The sequence below is a fragment of the Amphiprion ocellaris genome, chromosome 4, assembly GCF_022539595.1.
Source record: "Amphiprion ocellaris isolate individual 3 ecotype Okinawa chromosome 4, ASM2253959v1, whole genome shotgun sequence".
In the NCBI taxonomy this organism is placed as follows: Eukaryota; Metazoa; Chordata; class Actinopteri; family Pomacentridae; genus Amphiprion; species Amphiprion ocellaris.
In genome coordinates this window covers 11,428,300-11,447,861 of record NC_072769.1, presented here as the reverse complement: position 1 = coordinate 11,447,861, position 19,562 = coordinate 11,428,300, and the positions used below count along the sequence as shown (strand labels likewise).

General features: G+C 39.1%; 1 protein-coding gene across 2 annotated transcripts in view; it reads left to right on the top strand.

Moving 5' to 3' along the window:
• The window catches only part of evi5l (ecotropic viral integration site 5 like), a 42,888-nt gene that overhangs the window by 10,794 nt on the left and 12,532 nt on the right, over positions 1-19,562 (top strand). Inside the window, exons 2-14 of one of the 2 annotated variants that reach the window (XM_023263696.3) lie at positions 1,985-2,362; positions 7,957-8,146; positions 9,682-9,906; positions 11,076-11,150; positions 11,405-11,530; positions 11,698-11,841; positions 11,961-12,050; positions 13,302-13,399; positions 13,715-13,775; positions 13,873-13,926; positions 14,423-14,455; positions 15,436-15,576; positions 18,172-18,288. In XM_023263696.3, coding sequence (XP_023119464.2) covers positions 2,121-2,362; positions 7,957-8,146; positions 9,682-9,906; positions 11,076-11,150; positions 11,405-11,530; positions 11,698-11,841; positions 11,961-12,050; positions 13,302-13,399; positions 13,715-13,775; positions 13,873-13,926; positions 14,423-14,455; positions 15,436-15,576; positions 18,172-18,288 — 1,596 coding nt within the window. In that variant the 5' untranslated portion in view covers positions 1,985-2,120. The remainder of the gene's footprint in view (positions 1-1,984; positions 2,363-7,956; positions 8,147-9,681; positions 9,907-11,075; positions 11,151-11,404; positions 11,531-11,697; positions 11,842-11,960; positions 12,051-13,301; positions 13,400-13,714; positions 13,776-13,872; positions 13,927-14,422; positions 14,456-15,435; positions 15,577-18,171; positions 18,289-19,562) is intronic. The other variant, XM_023263698.3, reaches the window with a different exon arrangement.

The window sequence follows — 19,562 nt, the reverse complement described above, 5'->3', positions numbered from 1 at the left end:
TCACTGTATTGAAGAGAATAAGGCTGACTAGATTAGTGTGTGTGTGCATGTTGTGTGATTTGTTTCATCTATATGACTGCATAGCCCCTATATTTATTATATAATACAGGTTATTATTAGCTGGTTGTCAACTACGTTGCCTTTTTTGTGTGTGTTTTCTGCAAGTCGCCCCTTTAAAACAGCTGCCATCTATAAAGCAGACAAAAGAGATCCATGGGGATCGACTGTAGCTCCACATTTTAGCTCCCAGTTGTAGAGAAGCTTTTCAGCCTTTTAGCTCATTTGCTCCACAGACCAATTGCAGCTTCTCATTGGTTGCCTCTCTGGTGGGTTGCTGCAGCAGAGACATCCATTTATATCTGTACACAATATGGTTGTTTGTCCTAAGAGAGTCCTCAGCTCTGAGATATTTGTTTTCTTCTGGCACATCTTCACACTGGCCCTTTAAAGCAAACACTCTATCTGCATGAATGTAGTTTTAAAGGTGAAAATGATGCAGGAAAGCAAAGCCCAATGTCCAGATGTGGTGTCTAAAATTGGCAAGTGTGTGTGTTGCATTGAATCCATAAATGCCTGCTCTTTGTGTGTCCACAATCAGTTTAAGTATCAAACTGGGAACACACACATGGCATTGCTTATAAATCATTTATAAAACCCGTAATCAATAAGAATTTGCCTTCAACCCAAACAGTGTAGCTGGATCAGTTTTCTTCTGTGAAATCATACCTGGGTCTACATGAGAAGGAAATCAGTTAAAGGCTCATCTGTTTCAGGCCTGCAGTGTCAGCTGTGAGACACCTGAGTTAATTCTCTGGCTGTTTCCAGTCAGTTTCTAGCACCGCTTATGAATGCATGCCAACATGTGATCATGCAGGCTGATATTAATGAATAACAGTATATCAGGTTATTAGCTGTTACAACTCAGTGTGAATGTACAAGTGTGTTAAAAAACAGGTTGGTTCTATGACTCCCCCTCCTGTTGAAATATTGATACAGAAATTATGAATATCTACCAATCACAGCAGTTCATTCAAAGCTATAGATCACAGTCACAGCAGTGTTTCCACCATCTGCTTTTAATCATTTTTGTAATGTTCTGCTGTCTTTTTCAATGTTTTGTTATTGCTCTTTTTTTTGTAAAAGCTAGAAGATCTATAGGGTGCTATCCATAAGTACTATTCTTGAAAGTAAACACCTCTGTGATGGCAGAGTTTATCAGCAGGGACGGACCATGATGCATTCACGGTGACGTCATTACAGTGACTAAGAGCCACTCCTTCCCTTTGAGAAAGGGTGTGGTTGGGGAATTATTAACATTTTAATGTGGATCTCCAGCTCATTGATGTTGTCTTACGCCCTTTTTTCCTTCTAATTTTCACAGCACATAAACTAACAATGTGAATAATAGGAATATTTGGTCTTGGAGAGGATGAGAAAGAGTAAATATTGACATACTTGTCTTTCCACTTAATATAGTTCAGCAGAATCCGAAACTATTGCTAAATGGACACATTTCTAGTACAGCTGAAGGTAGATTTTAATGCTATGGTGTTGCATTAACTTTTTAAACTAGTATTTGTCTGTTGGAGATGGTGAATATATACAAAAGTATTACAAGAACAGCATCAGCTTCATATCCAAATGTTGTAGTATTTATTGAAATATGACTCACATGCTAAATGGTAAATTATCAACTAATTCCATTTAATCAATAAGCTTTTCATCTGTTGCAAAATAATAAGTTTCAGTCAAGCATGAGGCAAGATTATATAGGAGACATTAGAGCAAACCTGCCATGCACAATTAATGGTCTAGTTGAACAATACAGAACATGTCATGCTATGATGCCAAAGTTTGAACTGAGTTGTAGTTTTAATTTCACAAATTTGTTGCGGTGGTTTTGGTGATGACATCACCTGCCACATTTCCATTCATTTAATTCACTGTGGTCGTTTTCATTAACATTTTTTTGCATCCGTGATAGGTTTAAAGACCTCTGATCGTATTGGCACCAGGGCCAGCCAGGTGGCCACTCAGCCGACAACCAGGTCCACTGAGATCCACAGGGAGACCCTCCTACCAGACCTCCACTGCTGCACCCGCCCCCCTCCATCCTCAACATGTCTATCCCCAGCGGCAGCCCAGAAAGAGAGGGCTCTGGTGGGACACCTCCTCAGCTCGAGTGCCCTTCTTCCCCTCCCGGCATGGACGCAGACCCCCCGTCCACAGGCAGCCCGGTGCTCAGCCCAGATTCTTCTTCCCACGATGCAGTGCTGTCAGCACCAGCAGCCTCTCCAGCAGACTCTGAGAATCTGAGTCCTGATGAACTGGAGCTGCTGGCCAAACTGGAGGAGCAGAACAGGTGAGAACAGCAGCCGTCTTTACTGTGTTAATCTTTTGAACCCCACTTGCATCACTGCCAAAATCAGTTGGTCCTTGTGTCATTTCTGACTTTCCCTGAAAATTTCATCCATATCCATTTTTGAATTATGTTGCGAACAAAAAATAGAGAGAATCGTTAAATTTTCCAATGGTGCTTGAACTAGTCATGTGATTCCATGTAATCCAAGTTTAAAATAATGATATTTCATTAAATTAAATTTATTCTACATGTCTCATGTAAAAAGATTCTGAAAATGAAACTTTGAAACTAACCAGATTCAGTTAAAAAAAAAAAAATTTTAATTAAAATCTACACTTTTCAGTGTAACTAGAAAGCCATGACCAACTCTTCTGTGGCTAAGATTGACGTGGCAAAGGTTCAGGGACTATTCAACTGAACTGCAGGTTGTGTAGGAGACAAGTAAACAAATGAAAAATGGAAGTAAATTATCTAAAGATTATAGAATCACTTTTTTCCCAGTCTTGATAACATTTGTGGGCATTTGGAAAAATGTTGCACATTTATCCCATTTTTTTCAATATGGTAAAATGAAGAATCAAAGAAAGTCAACTTTTTCTTTTTTTCACATGGAACTTTATCGTACTGTACAGACAGCTTTGATTTCATTTTCCTTCTAGCCATGGTTGTGCTGTTTCTGCAGAGGTGTAGGACTTTATATTGCAGTAAAAAATTTGCTCACATTGAGTAAAAATGTCTCGGGAACCAAAAAAACAAAATGAAACTGCTTGTGTTTCAGAGGGTTGAACTACTGCAGTGAAAACAAAGCAGCTACTACCTCTTAATTATGACTAAGTGTCGCCCAGGCTTAAGCTGTACAGTGGCAAATTTGATTTGAATTGATCAGAGACTGCAAATGCAGTCTTGGTGCCCGATCGCCCACACACAACTATACAGTAATTTTTGAAACAATGTTTTCACACAGAAGTAAACAAAATGAGGCTTCCCAGTTCTCTGATGCCTGATGACCATGGAGTTAGTCAGCTGAGACGACGGCTGTCTCGAGCAGATTTTATCAGCTAGCTTGGATTAATGTTGGTGCTGAAACTGATTAGGGTAGGGGTTTTTCAAAAATAATGAGACTTGATAGGGGTCTTATATAAGCACTACATGGCTGCACGCATGATGAATTATAATTCTAAAAGAGAAACGCCTCAAGCAAAAAGTCAGCATCCTCATTATCATGCTAATAATCTGTGCAAAAGACATGGACACAAAGGAGCAACAGTGTGTGTACAGCAGGCTTTGGTTAAACTTAGCCTGAGTATTTCAGTATAGTATTTAAATAGAAATGTAATTAAAATGTTATTCATTCTGAAAGAAACCTTGGATGGTTTGAAAGCTTATTTTGGAGGAGTTCAATGCTGTGTTGCTGCTGTAGGTGATGGTTAGATTGCGTATGCTAACGTTTGGAGCTTACATTACATTACAGTTTCTAAGCTGTGACTTGATAATCATTTGGGAACAGGTTTAGTTAACAGCCATTTACTACTGAAGGAACAGGTGCATGTAAAGCCTGCATGTATTACAACTGCGTACGAGCCTTAAAGATGGCACCTGCTCACCTCAGTTAAAATTACTCATCTTAAAATGTTTCAGACTTCATGGTTTGCTTCTGCATCGTGTAGCTCACTTCATATACTATATATGTTAGTGTTTCACTGACTTTCCTCAGCCCACTGACTCAAATCTCCCTGGTTTCAACCATTAATAATAGAAGGTATAAAACTGACCTTGTTGGTCGGAGACGTCCTGTCAACAGTTTTGCCGACATCTCTTTTAAAATCGTGGTCTATGAGGAAAGAGCTTTTTGTTCCACAGAGCAGTTTTCTTATTGCTGTGTCTCGGAAAGCCTTTGGGAGATATTAGCTGTAAGGTTGAGTGGAGGCACCATATCCTGCTCTCTTTATACATCCAAGATGTTAAGTAGACTTCAGAAAAGTTACAGAAGTCATCACTGATCATCTCAGCACCGTTTTGTACTGTATGATGGGATTATTAAAAGACTCCAGCCTGAGAGAATCATTTGAAAACTCTGAATAGCAGATGGTTAAAGGAAAATTCTTAATCAACTGGATATTTCGTTCAGTAACATTAATATGTGCGATATATTACATAAGGCCAGAAATTGTGGCTTGCATAGCAACCACTGATATTACTGACCTTGATGAAAACATTCAACAGCCAGAAACATACTGACCTGAAGACAACAGTCTGTCCTTTATGCACCACACTAGATCTTTATTCCTATTTTTTCATTTATCAAGAATGAGATGAATGTGGAGTGAAATGAGTAGTCTAACACCGACTCCTTGGGGTTGTCAGCCTTCATTGATAAAGACGTGTACGGAGCAGTTCAATGCAAAGGGCTTTGTGTAAAATGACCACCAGTCGATGTTAAATTGACCCAGAAATACAAATATGCAGGCCATGAATTTCTGAGGAATGCAGTGGATTACAAAAAATAGATGTATAGGTTAGTATCTCAGAAAGTAACAAATAGTAGAGGTTCAGACATTCCTTTGTCGGGATAATCACTACCTTTTAAAAACGTTTTTATCAGTAATTTTAAATTGACAGTGAGCACGAGACATTCATCTTAATAAACAGTTTTCTGAAAATAACAGTTCAACCAGTATTTGTCATACAGTTGAATGTAAAACATTTGGACACATCTGGGCCCATTATGTTTTTAGTTTCATCCTGCACTGCTATACACTACTGTTTAAAAGTTTGGGGTCACTTAGAAGTGTCCTTATTTTTGAAAGAAAAGCATTTTTTTTACAATGAAGATAACATTAAATTAGTGAGAAATACAGTGTAGACATTGTTAATGTGGTAAATGACTATTCTAGCTGGAAACGGCTGATTTTTAATGGAATATCTCCATAGGGGTACAGAGGAACATTTCCAGCAACCATCACTCCTGTGTTCTAATGCTACATTGTGTTAGTTAATGGTGTTGAAAGGCTAATTGTTGATTAGAAAACCCTTGTGCAGTTATGGTAGCACATGAATAAAAGTGAGTTTTCATGGAAAACATGAAATTGTCTGGGTGACCCCAAATTTTTGAACCGTAGTATAGAAATTCCTGCACCTCTGTGGAAACAATACAACCATGGCTAGAAAAAGAGAGAACTTAAAAATGTCTTTTGTACACTGTGGCACAGTTGTAACAGCATAAATCACAAAAAAGTAAATGAAAGTTGAATTTCTTTGATTATTTATTTCACAAAAAACAGATATGTACAGATGTTGCCACTACTAGAAAAAATGGTGACTCTACGTACTATCAATATTTTACTTACATTTTTAATTTTTCATATTTTTCTACTATCTCCTCTATGGAAACACATCCTGCAATTCAGGCCAAATTTCCTAGAATTTTTGTTGTATGACTGTTAATTGCAGTTTAGTCTCTAATGGCTTCTTGGTTGCGCTGAATGTGCTGTAAATGATGGATTTTTGGTATAATCTCACATGAGACATGTAGAACAGAGTGATTTATGAAGAAAACATGAATTTAAGCTTAGATTTTGTTATGTTTTCACACGAGTGTTCAAGGGCATTGGAAGTTTGAAAATTCTCTCAGTTTTCACAACTCTCACTCCAATAAATGGTGTAATTTTAGTGATTTATTAAATATAACAAGCCTTTTAAACCCACTAGCAATTCTGGGGATCAAAAAGGTTGATGTCTATTAGTGCAGGGGTTGTATTTGCATCTTTTCACTTTGAAAAACTACGGCGTTTGACCAGTGGTGCCTCAGTGTTTGCATACAGCTATATATTAGTATAGGTTATGTTGTATGCCATAGCATGTGTGACAGCAAATATTGTTTATTGAGATGTACTTTTTGTCTCTTTCACTACTACAAAGACTTCACTTTCTCTGAGTGAGATTTGAAACACTTGGTAAAGGTCAAATTTTTCAGTTTTGCTTCCATTTGGCATTTTGTCTTACATGATGGAAAGGAGATTATTCCTACGAACATAATAAATTACAATTTGTAGTTAAAATAATGACATGTTACAGTACACCATCTTACAACATAAATACTTGAAGTTACTTTTTGTTCTTTCATGAGGACAAATAAAATGTAAAATGAATCACCTGGCTTCTCCACAATGTTTAGAATTAAAATAAAAAGACTTTTCTGTTCAAGGATGAGGTTTAATCCCTGTGTTAGATAAGGTTTAATCCCACACGACGAAGAGCACCAGACTCTGCAAGTGAATTTGTAAATGCAGATCTGTTTCTCCTTACATAACCCACCAATGCAGAAAACTGCATTCTGTTTTGATCTGACTAAAACACAATAAATCACTTTCAAGAAAAGTGGTTGCACAGTTCGAGTTTAAATTTCACAGCCAGTTTCAGCAGATGGGTCAGAGTGCAGGATGGAGGAGTTAAGTGACCTAAAAGAGTCTGACACTAGGGGTCAAACAGGACTGAACATGACACCCTCGGGGTAAAAGAGCTGCCTCTTTAATCACATCATCTCTGCTTTCTGCTGTCCTGCTGCCCTACTGCCTCCACAAGGATTGAAAATATAAATAAAAACGCTTAACAGCAGATTCGCTTAGCTTGGCATAAAGACTAGAAAAGGCTATCAGCTTTTTATCAGCTTGACCCACCAGTAGCTGAGTTTAAGGTTGAACAACCACAACTTCTGTTATATGCAGATGATGTAGTTCTGCGTGCCGAAAATGAAAAAACTTGCAGAATATGCTGAACGCTGTAGAGGAGTGGCGCTGGAAATGGAGACTAGTGATGAATCAAGATAAAACACAAATAGTGCATTTCAGGAGAAAATCATTGGAGAAAGGTTCAGTTATTTTTAATGTTGGTCCAATAGTGCTGTGACATTCAGGAGATGAGGAGTATTATGGTTCTTAGGATTAGAGAAAAACGGTCTGTTTATATTTGGTATAAGCCAAAATTACGAACTCATTGCCTTATAAAGGACAGATACAATGTGGAACCTTATGTTAAGCATAGTTTAAATAAAAGACAGAGATCCGTGTGTGCACAGTTACTCTCAGGAGCATTACCATTAGCTTCAGAGGTTTAGTGCTACTCCAGAGAAGGACAGACTTTGTTTGCTGTGTAATTTAGGGGAAGTTGAAAATGAGGTTCGTTTTATGTTTTACTGTCCTGTATACGAAGATGTAAGAGAGGTACTTTTCAGTAAGATGTCCTCTGTTTATTTTGATTTCTTTTGGTTGGATGACAATGGAAATGAAGCATTTTCTCTATTGTATATGATCGCAGCCTGCTATATGCGGTGGCACATGGCTCAGCTTCCAGTACTCTACTTTAAGGCAACAAGCCCTGAGGCCTCTGGAGCCTTTCCAAGAGTGCAATTCTTCATAATGTCACAGTCTGCTTCAATGTCACATCTGCCAGCCATGACTCTTAATGCTGATATTTTTTGCTCTCCAGTGTGTGCAGCATCTTGTATGAGACCAATATGCTGCTCTGTGTTCCCATCAGAAAAAAAAAATCTTTGATAATTTCAGCCTCCTTTCCTAATAAACTCTCTCTGCATGCAGGCTGCTGGAGGCTGATTCCAAGTCCATGCGGTCGATGAGCGGCTCGCGACGCAACAGCGGCTCCTCACTGGTGTCGAGCTCCTCGGCCTCCTCGAACCTGTCGCACCTGGAGGAAGACACCTGGATCTTATGGGGACGCATAGTCAACGAGTGGGAGGAGTGGAGACGCAAGAAGGACAAACTCCTGAAGGTGGGAGGGAATTATGGTATCAGATGTTGCGTTTTCCACAGACTGAGCCAGTGAATATAATTTAAAGTAAGAAGACCTGTCAGGAAACATCACACTAGGCAGGGGAAGTTTCGCTAGAAGTTTGCGGGATTTTTTTACAGGAAAAAAAAAACCACACAGGGCTTGTTATTGCTGTGCACGTAGACTTTGTCACTGGTCTGTTTTAAATCATAAAGGCGAAGTGTATGTCCTTTTTAGCTAAATGCATTTGTGTAACAAAAGTGTTTGGAGGAAAATTCTATATACTTATTGTACTAATACTAAAACTTTCATGTAGGGATGCCCTGGTCAGTTATTTTTGGCCCCAGGTCAATCCAAGTAATATAATCTATAGCCAAGATCTGATACAATTTTTCTAGAAACACAAGCTTCAAGTTATTGAAAACACTTCAGTGTATGTGCTTGATAAGTGAATAGCTCTACCATGCATTTTGAAAAAAATTTCCTTTCTGAGTCCAAGCTGTTCCTTAATGTAGCCAAGATGGTCTCGAACCTTGTTGTAAAGCTCCATTAGAGCACTGTCTGAAATGTAGTATTGAGAGTGTAGGTTCTACTGTGCCTCTAAAACTCAAAAAGACAGCAGAAACCCATATTTTTCACATGCAAGTCATGTTTAATACTGTACAGACTGGAGGAGACAGTCACTCAGACCACAGGCATGCTGACAAGCAGAAAGCATTGTAGGATTTTAGCTTGTAACAGTCACCACGACTAAGACTTCTGTGACACTTAATGGACTCCAACCAAAGCTTGAAACAAGTCAGGATCCACTTGTTCCTATATCCCAGTGTCATATGTAACAGAGCTGACCTGGCAGCCCATATCTTGTGTCCACTGACTAAAATGATCTAAAATTTGTTGTTTGATCACAGATTGATAAAGGTCTGTCTTAGGTTTGTACCAATACCAATCAGTTTACAAAAGCCTTGATTGGATCTGATCCCGATCTTTGAAATGAAAGGGATACTCCTACAGGCAACACAAGTGACAGATCCATACAAATAACACTGTTATGTGTTAAAAGTGTCTTTTCAAGACTCTACAGCAGTGCTTTTTAGTTGCATTGCACCAATAGTCCTCTTTGTTCGTCCTCTGCCTCCCCTCCCTCTTTGTCTCTCTGTGTCCTCTGTCACAAAAAGAGTAAACCCAGGGGAAGAGAAGATGGATGAGAGAGCAGACAGCAAAATTGAGTCAGGGCAAAATGAGAGAAAAGACAAACCAACCATAAATACAATGGCTGCCTGCAACCTCTACAAATGGAAAAAAAGAAAAGGGAAGAGAAATCAATCATAATGTACTGAGTGTAATTATAGATGATACTAAATAGCCCTTGTAAATGTAAGTGTTCATCATTCTGTAATTGAGTCTTCTTCTCTCATCTGTCTGCTCTTAGAGATCCCACTTTAAGATCCTTAAATTGCATCCCTTTGTACTTAAAGAAGCAAGAGATCAATCAGTTGTCCTCTTTATTGTCTCTTTCTCTTTCGACCTTCCAGGAGTTAATCAGGAAGGGAATCCCTCATCATTTCCGGGCCATCGTCTGGCAGCTGCTGGGTAACGCCACTGACATGCCGGTGAAGAACCAGTACTCCGAGCTGCTGAAGATGTCCTCCCCCTGCGAGAAGCTCATCCGCCGAGACATCGCCCGCACCTACCCCGAGCACGAGTTCTTCAAAGGCCAGGACAGCCTGGGACAAGAAGTCCTCTTCAACGTCATGAAGGTCTGATCTTCTCAGTGTGATGTTTAACCATTTAAATCCTTCTGTTTGCACATGTATGTGCAAGTAACTTGGGTTTTTTTTAAGTCCTTTAACATGCATCTCACTGGGATTTGGCAGCTAATCGAGGCCCAGATTATGTTTACATGGGTAAAATTGCATGATCTGGTGGTCAAGGGGTTAAAGATGCTACATGTGTAATTGCAGTGTTGGCTGTCCCTTAATTTTAGTCGCCAAAACACTTGGTGTCTAACAAATAGGTTAAATGCATTTCCTTTCCATAAGGCAGATTTTCTTTAATGTTTTTAACTGTGCGTTGTTTACATCCTTGTTTTCTAACTAGAAGTCTTCTTATTTGACTGCCTTGCTGCGTTTCTTTGAACTTTGCCGCCACAAACGCTCAATGAGCAGCATGACAACTGCAGCATGAGTGTGTTTTATGCATGGTCACATGCACAGTTCAAACAAGCACCCACACATGAATGCTTAACAAATCTATATGGGTTCTTTCAAATGGTGTTTTTTTTTTTCTTTTAGTTTAATGTTTTTATATTCCATCACATTTTTTTCAAAGACCAAGGTGACGTCTCTGAACAATATTGGCAGACCAGCAGTTCAAAACCTAAATATGTTAAATTGACAGTGATATAAAACAGACAAAAGCAGCAAACGTTTGCAATTGGGAAACTGGGATCATCATATGTTTGCTCTTCTCTCTTTAATTTGACTTTATTAATTAAGTGTTTATCAAACTTGTTCCTGTTAGCTTGATGGATTAGTCCTATGTGGCATTAACGACAAAAATAACATGTAAATCAGAGTGCCTTGTTTCATTCCTGCAGTGAACTGGAAAGATCCGGTTCGCTGCCATTAGTGTCTCTATTTTGCCAGGCTCAATATTACCTTCCTAGTGTGATTTTGTTCCTGAAACAAAATCTACAGAGACACAAGAAAATGTGGAACTGTGTCGCTGAACACCATGGAAACAAGCTTGTTGACTGTCATAAAATCATTCAGGTTCCCTTGTAGCCGAGCTGCTCAGGAAATGAAGGGATGTCTGGTGACACGTTGATCCTGTTGCTCACAGTCTGAATGTTCAGTCAGGATTACAGATGTCGCTTTTCTACAAATACAGAGCAGAGGAAATGTAATGAAACGTGTGTGGTTTGCAGGCGTACTCTCTGGTGGATCGAGAAGTGGGCTACTGCCAAGGCAGCGCGTTCATCGTTGGCTTGCTTCTAATGCAGGTAATGATCAAGTGCTGTATTTCTGGAAAACGATCCATAATGAGGATGTTTTGCCTCAAGCCTCTGTGCGGTGCTCCTGAGCTTCATTATGATTAATCCCACTAGATTTCTCTAAGGAATTACAGTGCACTTAAGTTGTGTCTCGAGGTTATCTGTGAAATATGAGAGTCACTGTATAATAAACAGTTTAGCAGAGGCAGTTTTTAATTTGTAACTAATGAGGGAACCTCACTCATCCCCCTCTCACCTCCCAGATGCCAGAGGAGGAGGCGTTTTGCGTTTTTGTGCGTCTGATGCAGGAGTATCGTCTGAGGGAACTGTTCAAACCCAGCATGGCAGAGCTCGGCCTCTGCATCTACCAGTTTGAATATCTGCTACAGGTAAATATGAAGCAGGAGATTCTGACAACATGTAGTGTGAAACTTGTCCACAAAGGGGCAGCAAATCATTCATTTTATCTCTAGCTCATCATTTCCTTTTCTTATATGTACATTTGGGCCTATTTTGGATAGTTGAGGTTTAAACCTTTGCTCTTTTATCGCCTCAGGAGCAGCTTCCAGAGCTGAATGTCCATTTCCGCTCCCAGAGTTTCCACACATCGATGTACGCCTCGTCCTGGTTCCTCACCCTTTTTCTCACCTTCCTCCCTCTGCCTGTCGCCACACGCATCTTTGATATTTTCATGTATGAGGTAGGAAACATTGTGAGCATCTGCTTTAAGTATCAGCAGATGTGTTTTGACTGTGCGCATTCAGGTCTGTTATTTCATCCTGCAAAGTACAAATCTGAAAACATACGACCTCTCTGCAGGGCCTAGAGATTATCTTCCGTGTGGGTTTGGCCATCCTGCAGTACAACCAGACTGACCTCATCCAGCTGGACATGGAGGGCATGTCGCAGGTAAGCAGTCGCAGTTTTGTGCCGCTTTCTGCACAAATGAGTTTCGTGTGCAGATTCAGCCACGAATCAGATTCTCTACGTCTCACTTTCCCTTCTGCACATGAGCGTCCTGAGCCACATATCTAAAGTTAAGGTCTACCTGATTAAAAAAGAAGTTTCACTCTGGTACAGTCATTCACCATGCTGGAATATCAGTCTTTTACATGAAATGAAACACTGGTTACATATGGTTGCAGGTTGTTTGCTTAAAACATTTTTCTTAACCCGTTAAGTGTGTCCTCAGCAGCAGTTGTGTTTATAGTAATGCAGCAGAAAATTAAGTTTTGTTGATTGTTAGCAAAATCCGATCAAGATTTAGATCTCAATCTTTATTTATAGTATCTGATCTTTAATTAAAGACTAAATCAAGGTTGTAGCTTCCAGCTTCAGGACATTTTTTTCAGCTATTGGATTTTTTTTTTTCATTTATAGTCTTTACATGCTTTTTTGTTTTTATTTCATTTTTTTAAATTTACTTTAAACAGTTGTTTTGCCTGTAAAAAGTAATAATAATTTCACAATTATTTCCATAAATAATAATGATGGCATCTTCAGATTCTTTGTCAAATTTCACCAGCAATTGAAAGCTACAAGATCATCAAATTATTCATCATTTTCTTCATTTTTGACAAAGAAAAGCAACAAGTATTCACAATTGAGAACCTAAAACCAGATAATTTTGATGTTTTTGGCATCTTGATAAAAGACAGTGACAATTTATTAGTTATTAAAATACAGCAGTGGTTCTCATTTTTTTATCCATCATCACATTGATTAATTGTCATTCAGCTTTGTCACATAATAAACTCCTTCAGCAATTTGCAGATGCTGATGAACTGTTTATTGATTTGTTGTCAGTTTTGTACTGTTTGTATCTTTCCGTGCCTTTTTCATTTTGTAAAATAATTTTTACTCTAAATAAATATTTCTATGAACTTCATTTCAGTAGCCTGATCTGCAAATAACATTTTATGATGCAGTAAATTATGAGTTATGTTTTGCAAGTTTTGAATTCATTTTGAAACCTAAATGTAGTTTATTGTCTTTGATTCATGTATAGTAGTCGTAGTTCTGATTATGTAGCTGCTGCTGGTTCGCCCACAAAGCCTCTGTAGATCCTCAGCTGCTCTTCCTCACTCATCTAAAAAACATTCTTCATAAATTACGAATGAGCATCTTTGTCTCATGTGTGTTTCCCTCTGGGTCCGCCAGCATTTCCAGAAGGTGATCCCCCACCAGTTTGACAGCTGTCCAGACAAGCTGATTCTCAGGGCCTACCAGGTCAAATACAACCCCAAGAGGATGAAGAAGTAAGAAAACGCTCATTAGAGTCTGCAGTGCTGGATGGGCTGAATGTCACCCAGAAGGATTTTTGTTTCTGTCTTAGTAATGTTGAGGTTTCTGCACCGACATCCGGTGTTGTGTAAAGTGTGTTTGTTTTGTTTTAAGTGTTGCATTAAGTGGGAAGAAGCACTTTCCTGTTCAATCCTCTTCTGATATTTGCTTTTGAAGCGTTAAATAATTAAAAGACGAGTCTGATTACTAAAGCAAAGAAATAAAGGGAAGAAATTCTGCGTTTAAACTCAGAGGTAACATACAATCCTTTTGGCTTGTTTGTCTTTCAGGCTTGAGAAAGAATACACCACAATCAAGAACAAAGAAATGGAGGAACAGATTGAGATTAAGGTGCGTGTGTTTTGTATATATTTGTGCCTAATGTGGGTAGTTAAATTTTAAAATGAAGAGGCCAAATAAAATCACTCTTCCTCTTCTCTGTGTTCAGAGGTTACGCACAGAAAACAGGCTGCTGAAGCAAAGGATTGAGACGCTTGAGAAGGTGAGTGATGCGCTTTGACTCGTTTTATCTAAATGCTAATATAAATCGGCAGCATAACCGAGACAAAATAGCCAGGTTAGGGCTCTGAACATATAAAATAGGCCGAAGAAGCTCCGGTTAAGCGCTGTAGTGATGATTTAAATTCATGAGCTCATTTTCTGTGGCTGGGTTTCTTCCCCAGTGGAGCTTGTTCTTGTATGTGTGCATCTGTGGATGATTGGTCAAGTTGTTTTTCCCTTCTGCTTACTGACAGAAGCTGTAGCTTTTAATCTTCTCTTCCAGTAAAATGCTTTATTCTGAGTGATCTCTTTTTTTCCTCACAAACATCTCTATGCTTCTCAACATTTGTTTGGTTCCTCAACCTCTGATTCCATTTCTTTCTTTCTTTCCCTCCTGGGTTTTCTGCTGGTTTTCTCCTCCCTGGTGTCCCACTGTCTTCCTCTCTCTTCATCACTTATTTTTCATCCTCTTGTTCCTCTCCTTGGTGGCGCTTTAGGAGAGTGCTGCTCTGGCAGACAGGCTGATCCAGGTAGAGTACTGTCAACCACTTTCCCTCCTCTAACCTCCTCTGCTGTCCTGCACTGTTTCTCTTCCTCTTCTGAACAGTAACCAGACAAAATGCATGAAAGAACTGATGTTATATATCTGTTGAATCCACAAAAGCACCCTGTAACCCCTGAATGCATGTAGTGTTTGTCCAAGACTGAAATCGATATGAAGTTGTACAACCCCTGCATGTGGCATGTTAAAGTTTAATATTACTATTATTACATTTTTTTTTATTACACAGACCAGTAGTTTGCCAAAACATGAATGAAATGTCCTGTATACAGTTTGACATTTTTGGGAAATTTTGCTTTCTTGCCAAAAATTAGAAAAGGAGGTAAATATGAAGCCGCTGCCAGAAGATGGTTCACGTATCTCAGCAGAAGCACTAGAAACAGCTACAGTGAGGGAATTTGATCCCATACATGATTCTGGCCACGTCCCAAAAACATCTCTAATTTTAATAGTAGTTCTATGTGACCAACATCATGAAATCTGTATCGGATCAAATACTTATTTTCCTCATCCAATTCTGACATACTCTGACTCTCTCTGAAATTTTGCGTGTAACCTGATAGACTCATCATTTGTGCATTTCATAAGATATAGCATGAGTTTTAACTGTGCTGGTAGGCATTTTGTTACCTTCAGCTCCAGCCAAGCGAGCTGTTTACCCTTGTTTTCATTCTTTATGCTACGGCCGCTTGCTGTTTTCATATTCAAACTAGAGTTGAAGATAGATTGATATTCTTAACAAATAAGCATCTGAGCATCTTTCCCAAAATATTGAAATACTCCTTTAAAGGCTTAAATGACACTTGCCAAAGTTCGTCTTAACCTTAATAATGTTGCATTCCCAGTATTTACCAGAATTACCTCGTTTTACCCGACATTGTTTGCATTTTAAAGTTCAGACTCTACAGATGATATTGACCTCCGTCCTGCTCTGACATGTTATTTCAGGGTCAGGTAACGAGGGCGCAGGAAGCCGAGGAGAACTATGTGATCAAGCGGGAGCTGGCGGTGGTGAGGCAGCAGTGCAGCACGGCCAGCGAGAGCCTGGAGAAAGCCCAGGACACCATCCGAGAGCTGCAGCAGCAGAAGGTAAATGAATGAGTGAATGAAAACTGGATGTTTCCTCCTAAGTTACGCTCGCAGATGTGACCTTTTCCTCGAACTCTTCACAAGAAAGCAAGTCTACTTCCTAAAATGTTGAACTGTTTCTTTCATTTTATGACACAAACCACAACAATTCTGACATTTCTTGAAGTTGTCAAGTCATCTTACCGACCAAGGGTCGATCTCAGGGCAAACATTTAGGAAGTGATTTTGCCACAGCACAACGCTGTTTGCTCAGAGTTCTGTGGAAATTTGCAGCACAAGGCGCCAACATATATTACCTCTTTCACAGCCTGAATACAAGTGAATTCTCAACATGCAGAAACACAGCAATGGATCATTTAAGTTCATGTCAAATCAAGAGAAATAATTTCAAAGTGATACACAGATGGAGATGGAGTAATGAGAAAATAACAAATAGATGATAAACAGGTTGATTAAAAAAAATATGAAACGATTAAGTTTTCACACTAAGAATATTAATAACAGATAATGATGTTTGTGTGTCATGATGATGACTCCACCTATAATGTGGCCAGCATGAAAATGAAACTCCCTCTCTCTTTAAACCTGATTTTACGTTGATATTAAATGTTTTACATTTATCTTAAAGATTTTACATGTAATTAATGTAAAGCTGCATTGTGTTTGAGCTTCTTGTAAGCTGTGACTCCTTAACAGGCCTTTGCTTCTTGACTCACACATTAAAGAGTCCAAATCACAACACTGCAGCTGCTGATTCTGCTGCCTCATTTGGCTGAATTATTCTCACTTTGAAGAAAACAACAAAACATTTTTAATTCCAATACGAGGTCAAAGACTGTACTGATGCCCCGATCTACACATCCCCCTTCTTTCTTCTATTATCACTGTCTGATTAATCATATTAAATCCAAAAATATATCTGAACATATATTTGATGACAATTAATACATCATTAAGCAAATTGTGAGAATGCAGCTAACATGCTGTGGAATTTTGTTGTAAACAAAGAGTGTTACTCACCAAAATGCCTTGTTTGTGTCCTTAAGGTTTGAATTTAATGTAAAACATTTAACGTTGTTCTTTATAAAAGCTTAAAACCAACTTAAAGTACGTATTTTATGTCACTTCCGTGGCCAGAAAAAACAACAAACAATGACTCACACATAAAAAAATGCTAAAAATTCTACATCATATCTTCAAATGTTTGGTATTATCTCTGGTAATGTAGTGAAATGTGCTTTTTATCACTGATGATCATCCATCATCCTGCTTCGACTGAATTTTCTGTGCTGCCTCCACATCAGTCAAGCCTCCACATTGTCAGTGTCATATTCAAACACACCCAGACCAGGAGCTACACACCCAGGGTGGGAGCGTGTGCTGTGTGCAGCCTTAACTGGATGTGTTGCTCACGTATAAAGTCAGGGAAAACCCAAGTTGTGTAATTACTTGCAGAATGCACCCCAATTCAGTCAGAAATGTGTGTTGATATCTGTGCCAATGCTGTCAAACACTGATTTATAGTTAAAATGTACACACTGGCCTCAACAACTCAAGTTTATCTGTGAGAAAATGGTGTGAAAGATGTTCACCAAGCAAATTATTGACGAAAATGACAACCAAAAGTTACTTCAAAAGTCATTGATTTCATGTCAGGTGATTTTATTCCAGCTCAGATTGCCGGCAGCCACCAGGGTTCACACACCTCCAGACACTCACAGTCTCTCTTTGACAACAAAGACTGAGAGGCTCAATATGACACATCGAGAATCTTGTACTCACGCTATGTGCTCGCCCAATTTCAAGCTTTCTTTAGTATTTCGCCTAGTATTTTCGCCTACATAGGAAAGTAATTTTCCAGTCAGCGCTGTCTCTGCGCTGCTGTCATACTTTATAGTTTCACCTTGATGTGGTGACATGAAAATGTACAGTAGCTTTCTATTTTCTGACATCACTCTGAGTCACAGCGGCAAAAGTGCTGCTTGATTCCAATTTTGATGATCCGCTATTTTGAAGTTTGTAGGTTTTTTTGGCAGAAATTTACCAAAGACACTAAACAGAAGAATGAATCAAGTTTGTTTGGGCCTTTGATGAAATTCAAATCATGAAATCTTGTTGTTGAGACCAGCTACAGGTGGCCGGGGATGATTTATGCTCCGATATATTTGTCAGAGAAATAAAGAAAAATACAGTAACTTCGGGGCTGCAGCCAGGAATCCAGTGTATCACCTTCCCCACATGCAGCTTGATGGCAACTGTATCTCTCAGGAGCGCAGCTTATTATGAGTTCTGCTTTTCTTAGCTGAAAACAGAAAGAGAAAGAGATAAAACAGAAGCTTGTGGCAGAATTCACACCCACTGAGACACTGTGGTCTCAACTGAGCTCAGCTCATGACGAACTCCATCCATGCAGCTGGTCTGCATGTGGCAAGAAAATGGAAACTTGACCCGACAAACTCGGTAATAGTAGCATTCTCCGCAATTGGTATGTGTACAGCAACACAATTCTAAGGAAGTTAGTCGAGAAAATGATGCAGGTTGGCTTGAAGCACCACTGATCTGGTTCACAACGTAACACTGTGATGTTTGTTTCAGTACACGGAGCCGTTTGTGAGCAACCTGCAGACCCAGCTGGAGCAGTCGAGGCTGCGTGAGGCCGAGCTGCTCGGAGCGCTGAAGGAAATGCAAGACAAGGTGCTCGACCTGGAGAAGGTGAGTTAACAGGCGCACAGCTTGCTGCATGAGAGAAACCAGAGTGTAAATGCTGAAGAGACAAGCAGGCGTGCGCATCTGTGAACGCGTTAGATTTTATCTGTAAGTGTAACATCAAAGTAAATGACAGACACACACACACTACCAGTCAAAGGTTTGAACACACGTTCTCATTCAGTGGTTTTTATTTAATTAGTTTCTACATTGTAGATTAATACTGAAGACATCAGAACTATAAAAGAACACATATGGAGTTATGTTGTAAACAAAAAAGTGTTCATCTTCAGTAGTATTAATGTGCAATGTAGAAAATAATACTAATAAAAAGCACTGAATGAGGTGTGTCCAAACTTTTGACTGCATACTTAAGTTTTCAAGCTTCCTGAGGTGTTGCAACACAACAACTTTGCCTCCTCATGATAATGATTTTACTGTAGTATATCTTTCACAGTTATTAATCCATTTGTGTTTTTTTTTAATTTATTTAGCCTTTATTTATACAGGTAATCTCATTTAGACACTGGGTCTCATTCTCAAGAGAGACTTGTCCTCAAATAACATGACAACAATTCAAATAACAAGACAACATTGAGTCACTGACAAACAACACTAAGGGACCAGTACTAGACAATATAATAATACAATACAACACAGACAGGTTCATGACAAAACACAACATAGACATCAAAATGGATGTGCAATGAAGTTAAAATGTAAAAACAGTAAGAACAACAAGAAGTCCTAAAAGATGATGTTTCCATAGTGTTTAAAAGGCGTTTGAAGTCGGACGGTTTCAGACTCTGCTTTAGAGAATTCCACATTGAGGGGGCAGAGTAAGAAAAAGCTGTCTTGCTGAGTTCTTTGCAGACTGAGGGGGCGGTGAAAGTAATGAAGTTCTGGGAACGTAGACTGTGACCGAATTGTTTATGTGACGGAAAGAGTATAAATATGTGGGCAGCAGACCAAGAATGGATTTGTAAATGAAATGACACCAGTGGAGAAGTCTGCATAGGGACAGTGATGACCAGTTAACCAGTTAATTTGTAGCCACGCAAACAGCTCTAGACTCTAGTGGGTTATCCTTCCACTTTAATCCAGACTGAAATAACTCCACAACAACTGGATGGAGGAAATGTAGTCCTTGTTTGATTTGTAATAGGTCTGCTGACCCCTATCAGTATCAGTAACTTGTTTAATACTTTATCTGCAAAATTAATGACGTTGTCATCAGTCCCATCTGTAGTTTGTGCTTAGTGGTGATTGAAAACCTCTAA